Source organism: Xiphias gladius, chromosome 20, assembly GCF_016859285.1.
Source record: "Xiphias gladius isolate SHS-SW01 ecotype Sanya breed wild chromosome 20, ASM1685928v1, whole genome shotgun sequence".
In the NCBI taxonomy this organism is placed as follows: domain Eukaryota; kingdom Metazoa; phylum Chordata; class Actinopteri; order Istiophoriformes; family Xiphiidae; genus Xiphias; species Xiphias gladius.
In genome coordinates this window covers 963,226-975,605 of record NC_053419.1, presented here as the reverse complement: position 1 = coordinate 975,605, position 12,380 = coordinate 963,226, and the positions used below count along the sequence as shown (strand labels likewise).

Here is a 12,380-nt window from a genome sequence, read left to right as displayed (position 1 = left end):
ATGCTTCAGACAGCTGCTGGGAAACCTTTAAAACCTAATCCTGAGAGTCATAGTTAAAGACAAACATGAAAATAACAAGAAATATGAAAATCATTGTGTTAACCTGCCACAGGGTGTCAAACTTCTTGCCATCTGGGATAGAGAGCTTGCCAGTCCTGTCCCTGTCAATGCGATAATGCATGACTTGTCCTTCATGTAGTAAACACAGAGCATAAGATCCATTCAAGTCTCTCTGTCGAATCCTGTCCACACAAGAAGAAGACAATGAAGAGAAGAAATGGGACAAGAGTCAAAAAGTAAAGAAAGGATGATGAGCATGGTTCAATGGAGGTGAGTGGAATTTAGTTCTTGCGCTCAGAATACTGACAAGTTCAGCTCAGTCTCCACGATGGATACAGATCACATTGTTCAGTTATCTCAAGGGCAACTTACGACCAAGCCTTTAACCAGAGGCCTAAAGAGCGTGGCACCCCAGTCAGTAAAAAGAAAGTAGTAGGAGCTAGGAGGGTGTCATGGAATAAAGAAAGCTTTGGGGAGGCAACTTCTATGTTACATAACTATTATGGTTGTCGTTTGTAATATATATACGTTAAACATTATCATGCTTCACTTTGTGAATCATCCTTTTCCATTTGGGAAATCTGCTGTTGTGAGGAGCAGAGGTCTGAGTCAATAGGGATTCAACAGTAAATTTATTGTTGCGCTCTAGGTTTTTAATCCCATAAATATATATTATGTAACCCTTAACACAGGATGTTGTGTCAGTAGCCAACATTTATCTCCACAACATAAATCACAAACAATTTAGTAATATATAAATGTAATTTCTATGAGACACGGATTCCTCTGGGTTGTAATCCAGAGTAGTAATACACACATCAACATAAATTCAAAGCTATTAAAGAAAATTGTCTGTCATGAGATTTTGTTGAAAGAAACACTTTTAGCCCAAGGTTTCAACACTGTTTACCACATTCATCGAGTTACAGCTACTGTGTATGGTAACAGATGGTGTTAAACACTGTTTAAATTGTCCATGATAGCAAATGCCTCAAAAATAGTCAACAATGTATTCGAGATGTAGTCATTCAGTCATTCATCACAACAGTTTTATCAGTACATAGATCACAAATAAACCATACAGGAAGTACATCAAGGTTAGAAGAAAAGCTTGACTTGACTTGAAGAGTCTGGAGGGTCGACATGTTATGTTTCTTTGAAGAAAAAAGTTATTTATCTCCTCTTCCTCAAGACTTCGCTACCTCTGTACTGCTTATCAGTAATCATGGTTTATGGTTTTACACTTTTGTGAGGGAGGTTCATAAACCTTTTTTATTATTATTTTAACCATTTAAGTGACAGCTTTCAAAAACAGCTCTTTCTCATATTGTTATGAATTACTCTTATTTGCTTAGAACCCGTAGACAGGATTGGCCGCAACCTGCTGCAAGGGCAGATTTCAAACTTTAAATATATATATTTTGGTCTTTACACCAAACCAAGGCATATTTTAATTTTTCATCGAAAAATCTAAATTTTGTGTCACAGAATGAATTTTTTCATTTTAAATTTTAAAAACTCAGGCAAATAGTATTTTCTTTCATGTATTTTCAGTCTTGATTTTTACATATATTTTTGCTCATTGTTATTTTTGCTCATTCATTTTAAAAATGTGCACATTGGAAAACGATAAAGCACACTTACTCAAATTAACTAAAAAAATAAAATTCAGAGTAACAATACTATTACAAAATTTAGATATACTGTAAATGTTTCCTCACTAAATGTGCATGTGTCTATTTTTGACGTAATATTTATCCAGTACTGTACTGTAAAACTATAAAATGCCAATGTCTAACTTGTGTATGACTTAATAAGTTATACACTTGAGGAACCATTTCCGTAATAGGAGCACAGCACCACAAGAGACAAGCTTTCAGTCTTAGGAATGTAGCAGCCCAAAAAAATACGTATAGGAATGTCCATTCTGCTCTTAGTGTCCTTTACTTTATAGTTCTGTACTGCAAAATCCCTTCCATTAACCTGATCCTGCTTTTCTTTCCATGCCTTACATTACTCATTCTATTGATTTATTTATTTATAATCGAACTGACCTAATCATGAGTGTCCTTAGATGCTATGTGCAACAATTTATGCAGATTGGACTTCAACCTCAGATGACCTCGAAAAACTAGGTTTTGCATATTTTTCAACTTTGTGTAAAAGTACCACCTAGCAGCCCATATGCACCAAATTTTGCACAGAATCTCAGTGTGGCACAACAAATTACTGGCCAAAATTTCGTTTTAATCGGACAGACCTATGTAAAGATATGACATCACTTCCTTTGTATGAGTAAATGTTTTCTTTATAACTTTTTTTGAGTATAAACACTCTTTTAATAACTTGTGATCATGAGAGTACATAGATAATATGCAAGGTTTCATGCAGATCACACCAGCCTAACAGTAGTATGGAAAAACAATTTTAGTATATTTAATGATTTGCTACAAAATCGCGACCTAGTGGCCGATTTTAACAAAATTTTGCAGAGAGCCTCAGGGGACTATGGGAAACTACTGAGCCCAGTTTCATATTAATAGGAGTAATTGTTGCAAAGATATGCAACACTTCCTGTTTTGATTGCAACCTTAAAGAAGGAATTCCTTTATAACTTGCACATTTTTTGGATCATAAAAATTCTTTTACTAACTTTTGATCATGAGAATCCATAGATTCTTTGTGCAAAGTTTCATGCAGATCAGACTCACAACATAGGAGGAGTTAAAAAAGTGAAGTTTCGCATAAAGTACGGGCTGAAATGGGTGTGGCCTAAATCACAAGATTCAGCTACATTCACAGAACATACAGATATAAGGTTTTTTGATGTGTGATGCACAATCTGGGAGTTAGTGTTAAAAACGCCCTTACCTTGATTATAGCACCCCTATAGTTTGATGTGTCATTTTTGGTATCTGACATGTTTGCACCATCCTATTACTCCCTTCAAAAATAAATAAATTAAAAAATAAAAATCTGACTGATTACAATAGGGCTCCGAGCACCACTGGTACTGGGAGCATGGCCCACAGCCCTCTTGGTCTTGGACCTCTAATAAGAACAAAAACAGTAGGGTTCCAGCAGATTTGCTGCTTGGGCCCCTAAATATAGCACAGCAAACTGTAATAGTGTTTTTGTTCTATTGTTGTTCTATTGTTGGCCAATCTCGGAATCAGGAGCCTAAACCTTGCAAGTGACTCTAGAATATTTTAGCAATGGGTACAAAGTATCTGGAATACCTGCAGTAGTTCATACGTACTAATTTAAAGTTATAAAGTTATCAGGTTTACTTCTAGACTTTTCTTGAGAAAAGGGACTGAACAGTCACATCTTGGCCTGGTGTCATTCTCTCTCTTTTTTGGCCTCAGGAAGTCCTTTGCAAACTAACAGAGCGGAAACCACACTGTGTATGTGTGTGTGTGTGTGTGTGTGTGTGTGTGTATGTGTGTGTGTGTGTGTGTGTACTGCTGAGCTGCTATAAATACTCTATACTCACATTGTTCAAACATAACAAAACAAAACATCCTTTTTATATCATTTAGTATCTTTAATTAAATATAATGTAAACCAATGTTGAACTGCTGTAGTTGTTGATTTAGGATGTAAGCTTTTGCCGCATTTCCATTTATTTCAAAACTCGCTTTTTTACAATGCAGACCTACAAGACATCACAGAATTATGAAATCCTGCAGAATAGAGGGAACATAATACTCTACTGGTATATTTGTAACTCCAAGTGTACTGCTTCCATTGTCTGAATGTCTATGAATCACTACAGTAAAATCAATATATCATTAATAATATGATATTACGTTTTGTAGCCCTAGACAGAATATTACTGTCCTTAGCAAAAACAAAATAGTACTTAATTATTTTTTTAATTAATTTTTTGTGAGATATTTCTTATTGATACAGATAGAATTTTTGTCACATTTCTCTGAAGTCATGTGGAAAATAGCAGGACTAAAGTTGAAACAGTCAAGACAAACATGTCTGTCAATAACAATTTGCTCACAAAAATATTTACTAAAAACAGCTGTTTGGCTAAATAGTGTCTGGAACGGGCTTTGACTTACTCCACAGTAGTGTAAATTTGATGAAATGTTTCAGAATTGTTGTCTGTCTACCAGCCGCTAACTACATTCACTTACTAAACAGCACATAAAAAGGAAATAGTAAGTCCCACCGTTGCATTCTTAATGATCTTGAATGTCCCGCTTGTAAAGTACAGAGGAAATGCTGGAACAACCTATATCAAAGTCTCACAAGGTTCTTAAAAGTTCAAGTTATGAGAAGCCCCAGGATTCAGGCTGTTAAATTCCTGTAGCAGAAAAGGGCTATGTGATACCACATATGGCTGGGCCACATAACAAATGTATTCCTAATCATTAACTAAATTGACCAGATGGGCTGCTGTCAAGGTCGCAGTTGCATTAATCCTTTTTATACATATTTATTTGGTAATTTATTTGCTGTTTTGGACAGATGAAAGGAAGACAGTACAGTCCATTAGTGTGGACTAAGAAATTTAATTTAACTATGACTGGAACCATTATTATAAGGAACATGAGATCTACTGAATTGTTAAATAATGAGTAGGTCTGATTTCACAGTTTAAGCAGAGACAGGAGCATCATGTTTTGTCATGAATGTACATGAATGCCAGACACAGTACTGAGTCATTTTTAATGTGTGCTATCATTTTAACTTCAGAAAATGGCTCATGTGTCCCAAAAAATCTGAATTGGTGAAAATTGTTGGGGGATTGAAACAGCTTGGGAGGAAAACCTGCCTGAGAGGATAACTTCATGAAGAAGAAGCTTCCTTAGAAATTATTTTTTTCTATGAAATAGGTTTGATTTTGTGTGACCCTGGTGATACCAGTGAATCTGAATTCAGTGAGGAGATAATATGTATGTGTTACTGAGTAGACTCTTTAAGCATGTTCTGGATGAGCTCTGTCGAAATTTCCCGCAAATAGTGAAAATGGTCAAATTTGGATACATTTGTAACAATTCATTTTACAACGTTATAAACACAGCCAAAGGCTATACAAAGACACTTGTAAAATACTTACAGGAATTTTCCATTTGTACGGGAGCCATTTTGAAGCCTGGGCTCAGAGTCTTCTCGTGTAATTGCTCCATGGAACCAGGGCATTCTTTCATGTGCAGTGGTGGCAATGAGCTTCTCCAGCTGAGGCCTCTGGCTGATGATTGCCTGCTCCAGAGCTGCCCCCTGAACACATACATGATCTAGGAACTCACGCTTATAATAAAAAAAATACACAGGCCAAGCAAGATCTGTAGATAGTTAGTGAGCCACTTGCTTTAATTATATTGTGTGCATGCAAGATGCAACTGAGCACATGAATGGTGGGGGCCATATATCAGGAAGCGAAGTAAGAGCAGCAGCAGACTCTGAACAAACCACAAAAATGGCGTGGGTGACCATCCCCATGTGTACACACACACACAAACACATATACAAAAAATCATTTTGTAAAAGCGATCAAACACTAAGAATTTTTCCTTTCTATATTCAGTATTAACTCATTAACCAGTAGCGACATGTTGGATGTTCAGTAAAACACAGAAAGACACATTGTCTGATTGTCTGACTATTTGTGCTTCTTGCCCCGTTGGATCAGTTTTCAGTATTTCAGAATCTCAGTAATTACTTTAGTGAGTTGTTATGTTATCATAACCAATAGGGTGAGCCCAAGTTGTACAAAACCATTGTTTTTTTTTTAATCAAGTTGTCTGACTCTATTGCAAGTGATATTCTTGCTCTGCTGAATTCACAATCTAGATATTTTAAATGACCTTCTACTTAGGGTTAGAGTTGAAACTAACCTGCAGGTTCCAGGTCTGCTTTACATACTCCCGGATCAGTTTTTCCTTCAGGTCCTCAAACGGCCCCACCTTTGGCTGCATGTCCTTGGGCCTGTTGCAGGGCTTCTTGAGCAGACAGACAAGGCCATCCATCTCCTGGGAGTGGTAGTCAATCACATCCACAGGGCTCCTATGGCTCCTACCACCAGCTATAGCATATGTTTCATCGGGTTCTCTTTCAATGGTGTAGTGGTAGCAGCGGCCTGAATACAACACAGAGAGTGCAAACCCTCCAAGATAGTTGCGACTTTGCCGTAGCAGGTACAAGCCATTGCCCATGCCTGCCTGCTGCAGGTAGTCCTCTGCCTCCTCCCTGGTGATGTTGCCATAGAAGAATGGCAGTGTATTCACACTGTCAGCCATTTTGGCTTCTGGATCCCTTAAGACAGTTATCTCACAAAGTTCAACCACCAGGATGCAATAAACCTAAAAACAAAAGTAGAACCAAATAAGAATCACGATTAATTTACACTAAAAAATGACAAAACAAAACAGATTTTTCTGACATTTCTTTTTGCTTTTACAGAAATTGAAAATATGTAGCCTGAATAATGAAAAATGTGCGGTCAAAACACTTTTCTAGGTGCCCCTTAATGTTTTTGTAGATATCTTAAAATATTTTTTTGACAAATATGAAGGTCACCATGTGAAAGGGGAGCCAATGCTGTAGTAGCAGGAATTTTGTTGTAATGTAATACAACCGCTCAAGAGGCAGTAACAGTACCACTTGTGGTGTGCACTGTAAAAAGTGTTACATTACCACAGCTGGGATGCACATGCACACATTTCAGTGATTTTGAAATGTATTGACCAACAGAGGATTTAATTAGTATTGCTGTGTAAGTGTTAACATGGTATTACAATTATGTTAAGGTGGTGCTTATACAAATGGTCCGAGCTGCTGCCTTTACTGGAACAACTTTTTCATTAAATGATGAACAGTATTTCCATCAAGAATCAAATACTTAAAAAAAACATGCATATGATTCCAGCATGGCTTTCTTTCTTTTTAAGATTACTTGGCTGTGTCATGTCTCTCCTGAGTAGGACATCCCAGTGTGAGCACCTCAGACATTTAGTATGCTGTACATGTATTTATACACATAAATGATGGAAACAGTTATGCAAAGAATGAAAAAACATAAAATGAGAGACAAGTTCTCACCCTACTTACTTTCTCACTTCCACACACTTGACCAGTCACTATTTGAAGTGAGGTTGACTGTGAAATAGCCTTTTTTTACAAAGTTACAAAATTTATGGACACAGCCCACCCAATTCTGATGTCAGAAAGGTGTGGGGGACAGGGTTTCAGATGCAGTTTGATCTAATAACCACTTTGTTTGAAGTGTACTGATGTCTGATGCAAAATTATCATTCATTAGAGTGGTGTTTGTGTTTGTGTTCACCTGATGAATGAAAGTCCAATATTAACTCTCCTTTTATCTCTATTTTGGTGTGGGGCAGGTAGAGTACAGTAGGCTTATCAGATCTTTTTCACTGCAACACCCAACAACAACTTTCATTATGTAACCAGCAGTGGAAGTCCTTCCTAGCCAGCATAGGATTAGCCAGCCTGTAGCTCCTCCCGCTTCCTGGTTACTAATGCATATCAGGCCTTATATGAGGAGTGCATGTTTAACTCTCTAAAGTAAGCCGCTCTCCCACTCTGGGTTGGTGTCTAGGCCTCTCCTTGGGATGTATGCACATCTTCCCTGCTCGTGTTTCCAAGCTAGCCATTGTTCCGTTGTGGGGAACACGCTACGACGAGTTGGGGCTGTATACTTATCTATGAAACAGACAAGATACCGCACTGCCACTGCTGCTTCTGTTGTGGTTTTTTGGTTTGTTTTTGTTTGTTTAGAATATTGATTATTGATATTGGCACTGGCCGTGACAGTATCTTTTCTTTTGTTTGCTGAGGGCCGAGCTCTACAGCTTGCTGCCTGCAGTTAGGCATCGCTAGCACCCTTCCCAAGATACTTTCCCCCGACAACGAGCGTGAAGTTTTAGGTTTGTGATTAGGATTATCTCTGTATACTGATGTTGTGTACCTGCTCAATGCTTGACTTTTTTTGTGTTATCCCTTTTTTTGAGCACCACAGGTCCAGCAGTGAGTGCGGCCTGTTCACTGTGGGAGAGCCTGAAGGTTAGCTCCCCTCCCTGGCGTCTGTTTGTCCATGGTAACTTCTATTCATCCCGTATTGATTATTTTGGGTTGTCCCAGGGTACATATTTTGAGTTTTGGTTGCAGCACTGATGTGAGGTGTGGCTCTACCTCTCCCTTGTTTTTGGCCTGGTTACATGATTTTTTTTTATCTAGTTAAGGTTCTTATTGCTTGCTATAAGTAATACATTGTCATTTGTTTTAGAGCCTTTGTAAATACCAATGTTACTGTAGTTTTAAAAGCGTTTAATAAACTTGTAATCTCTCGTTGTCGAGACTCATCGTTCGTCTGCCAGATGTATCTGGAAAGTATCTGAGGGGTTAAACTGGGCCAGTGTGTGGTCTAAGAGTACTTCCAGTTTGGATCAAATTAATGCTAAACTTTGGGGCCTTACCACTAGGAGTAACATGCTCCGACCAACGCCAAACCATCCACAATTACACAGTCTTGTTGTCTGTTGGATTAAATCAACTTGTGCCAGGGAAAATGTATTATTGCTAGCTTGATGTCACAAAAGCGTTAGAAGTTTTTGATTGTTTTTCTTTTCTTTTTTTTAAGGATTTACCCTGGGTAAGTGTAAAAACATACTGTAAGCTGCCTCTGCCATCCGAATATTTTATGTTAACCAACATAGTTATCTAATTTCAATATTTTTCTAGAATTACATGTCACTTGCCTGATACGTAGTGGATTGATCTGTTTTACAGTGGCCCCTTGGAAGCAAAAAAGCATTTTGTTAGACCATGTCAATTCTACTTCTCACTTGCTGCTGCGGACATGTCAAAACATTCGAGGGCTGTGTATTTAGCATGAGCTACTGTTAAACAAGCAACCTAAAGCTCTGACAAATTGCATGACTTTACATCGAGCAACAGTTCATTATTCTTAATTTGTGTAATCTAGGAGGGAAGGATTTTTTTGTTTTGTTTTTGTTTAGTTTATTTTAAAGAAGAAAGAGGACATTAAATCACATACACACAAATTGTCATGGACTACATAATAAAGTCCAAGAATCTTCCTCTTTGTGGTCCTTGATTTAGAGAAATGTAGGAGTCTGGGTGGTTAGGTGACATCATACTATCAACAAATCAACACAATAAATATCAATATCAGTATCAATAAATTCACTCTACAAATTTTGATTATAAAAAAGTTCCCTTAAACCTACAAGATGGTCTTTGAGATACTTAGGGGATTCGTTGTTATGAGTATAATTTACCACACTTAACTGCAGTCATACAGCTATATCCTTCAAGGCAAATCACCTGAGCAGTTGAAATTGCATGCACATGCAACATGAGCTCAAACCCAATACAACCATGACTAACTTTTTCTGAGTTATCCGTAGTTTGTTTTTCAGTGTTTTCCCCAGACCTTCAAACCATGAACACATTACTTGCTCAAAAGTAACTCCAAACACGAGAATTGGAAAACAATAATGTGTGTTCAGAAAAAAACGTGAAACATGAACTTGATTGCATACAAAGTTAATGAGAAGGCATAAAAGGGTATGGATAGACAAAGACACAACTCATTCCAGGGCTTTATGAAAATTGTTACTTCGTAAACATACAGAGATGAGGGGAGAGGGAAAGAGACTGGAGAGAAATAAGCTCTTGATGAGTTCAGAAATAAGTCTGAGCTGTCATTCAAACACACACACACACACACACACACACACACACACACACACACACACACACACACACACACACACACTACACACATGGCCAGTGCGTACATTGCAAACTAGCTGACAGCTAACAGTTGATACATTGGCCGCAGAATGAGGTCTGCGGTACACACACAAATAATTTGAGGCAAAACTTTGTACGCTGTCTGAACACACCTTTAGACTTCCAAGTGAACTAACAAGGGTTTGGCAGACCATCTAGGACATTTAGACTCATCAAACTGAGCTTGCTTAGCCCTTGGGTTGTATTCATTTCATGTTACCGACTTTTGCGTTTCTGGTCAAAATTGACCAACCCATTATAACTGTTAATAAATCTGTCAAAATACATAATTACCACTTGCGTTATATATTTTCATTTACTTTATTTCTGGTAATTAAATATATTATATACAATATAAGTTTTGCACTTCTCTTTGGAACTTATAGGTTTCATTGAGATGAACATATACAACTCGTTTTTGAGTAAAATAAATATTTATGAATTATTGATAATGTATTTTAAACCTCTCAAATTTTTAAACTCTGGTACAAAATAGTACCTGTGGTGTTCTGACCATTATGATTTCATTAATCAAGAAAGGAAATGGGGCCAGACCTTTTACCCATTAAAAGTTAACTTAATTACCAAAATTAAAGTATCACACAGTAACAGTAACAATAACAGTATCACTAAAAAATGTTTAAAACTGCACCAGGGTTCACAATCTGTCAATCAAGCAGCACAGTCAACCATTAGGTTAGGTTACGTATGTGTCAAGTCAAGTCAAGTCAAGTCAGTTTTATTTATATAGTGCTGCTGCAGCCATTATATATGTATGGATTATTTGTTTATTTTTTATAATATTCTTTTTGAGCACTGGATATGTACTGTATATGGGTGCAGGAATGCATACAGGTGAGCTCATCAGGACAGGTGGAGGTGATTGGTGACTGGGATAAGCACACAGCTTTCGACCATGTAGCCATCACATGCAGTTGTTGTTGTATTCTGTTATATTATTAGAATAAACCATCTTACAACCTACAGAAGTCATCTGTATGGAGTCACATACAAATTAGTTTCTACCTAGTCCAGCAATCACTCAGTGGGTTTGATTAGAAATAGTCACCACAAGCATCAAATCATAAAAGGGGTTATCTCTGGGTACTTTTCCTATAGAGCAGGACTAGACCGTACTCTTTATAGTTTATATTTACAGAGACCCCACATTCCCCTATGAGCAACCACTTGGTGACAGGGGCAAGAAAAAACTCCCTTTTAACAGGCAGAAACCTTGAACAGAACCCCGGCTCATGGTTGGCGGCCACGAGAAAGAAGGAGGGGCTGAGGGGGACAAGCGAGAGAGAGAGAGAGCGGGGGGGGCGGAGGAAAGATAGTACAATAGTAGTACAATGCAAGTTCCACATAGAGATATATAGTAATATATAAACAAACTTAGTGATCAAAAATGGGTGATCAAAAATGATCACACATGACAACATGAAATCTCTGCAATGACATGGTAGTGCAAAAAATGCCCAACCAGACTCTGCATGCCATTAGAGGCTGATTCATTTCTGAATCTGTATACACCAGAAAGAATCAACAGGCCCATGTATGCTTGGGCATCTGTCCAGTCTATCTCTTTGCAGTTCTCTTTTAAAACCCATCTCCCCTCCAAGTTTGTCATATTTAGGACAATGGTTTTGATACGCTCTTTCAGGAACAGTTCAAAGCAGTATTTGATGTCACCGAGCTGGGATATAGCATACGTTGTCGGCCGTGGGGTCATTCTGATAACATTGTCTGATAACATTCTCAGTTGACAGTGACAATGGGACAAATTCCCATTCGTTCACTGGAAGGTTAGAGGCTCAGCACGGTCCTCCTCCTCATCACTTGATTTTTCCTCATCAGGTGCCTCATGGTCTGGAACACATTCTTTGTTGGCTTACACTTTTGACACTTCCTCTTCTAATGCATCTTCACTGTCACTTTCATCCTCGTCACAATGTCATGATCAAAGATCTGATCAAGAACCTCACATAAAGTCAGTCATTTGGTGATTGTGGTGCCACAGAAGGAAATGTGGGCACTGCCCCAAGGAAGCTTTACATTCCAGAGCTGCAAGAAAGGTAGTCTATATGATTGAAACAATGTCGATTTTGTTTGTGAGAATCACAATATTCCCATAACCTATAGGTATAATATTTAGTTTGTTCCATTTAAAGGATGGATATGTTCCTGAACTCTCGATTTCATACACTTTGCTCTCAATTGTGATCTCACTCATTCATATACTATGGATCATCTCATTTTGACCATGAGATGGACAAAATTTAAATCAAACATCCAAAACTTAATGAAAATGGTCAAAATGTATATTTGGGTTCATATGATCTGCTTGGTGGATATCATGAAACCTTAAGCCGATCAGAAGAAATAAAATACATTTTTCAAACAGAATATTTGTAAATCGGTCAGATTTGACCTGAACAAAACAGGAGGGTCTAGGAACAGTTCAAAGCATGTGTGTATATATGTATATATATGTATATATATACACATATACACACACACAC

At 37.6% G+C, this 12,380-nt stretch overlaps 1 protein-coding gene across 4 annotated transcripts in view; it reads right to left on the bottom strand.

Annotated features, from left to right (window-relative positions):
* The window catches only part of syk (spleen tyrosine kinase), a 73,229-nt gene that overhangs the window by 32,673 nt on the left and 28,176 nt on the right, over positions 1–12,380 (bottom strand). For all 4 annotated transcript variants that reach the window (XM_040157014.1, XM_040157015.1, XM_040157011.1 and 1 more), the window contains 3 exons: positions 5,916–6,380; positions 5,138–5,298; positions 104–242 (listed from right to left, as the gene is read on the bottom strand). In XM_040157014.1, the coding sequence (XP_040012948.1) occupies positions 104–242; positions 5,138–5,298; positions 5,916–6,317 (702 nt within the window). In that variant the 5' untranslated portion in view covers positions 6,318–6,380. The remainder of the gene's footprint in view (positions 1–103; positions 243–5,137; positions 5,299–5,915; positions 6,381–12,380) is intronic.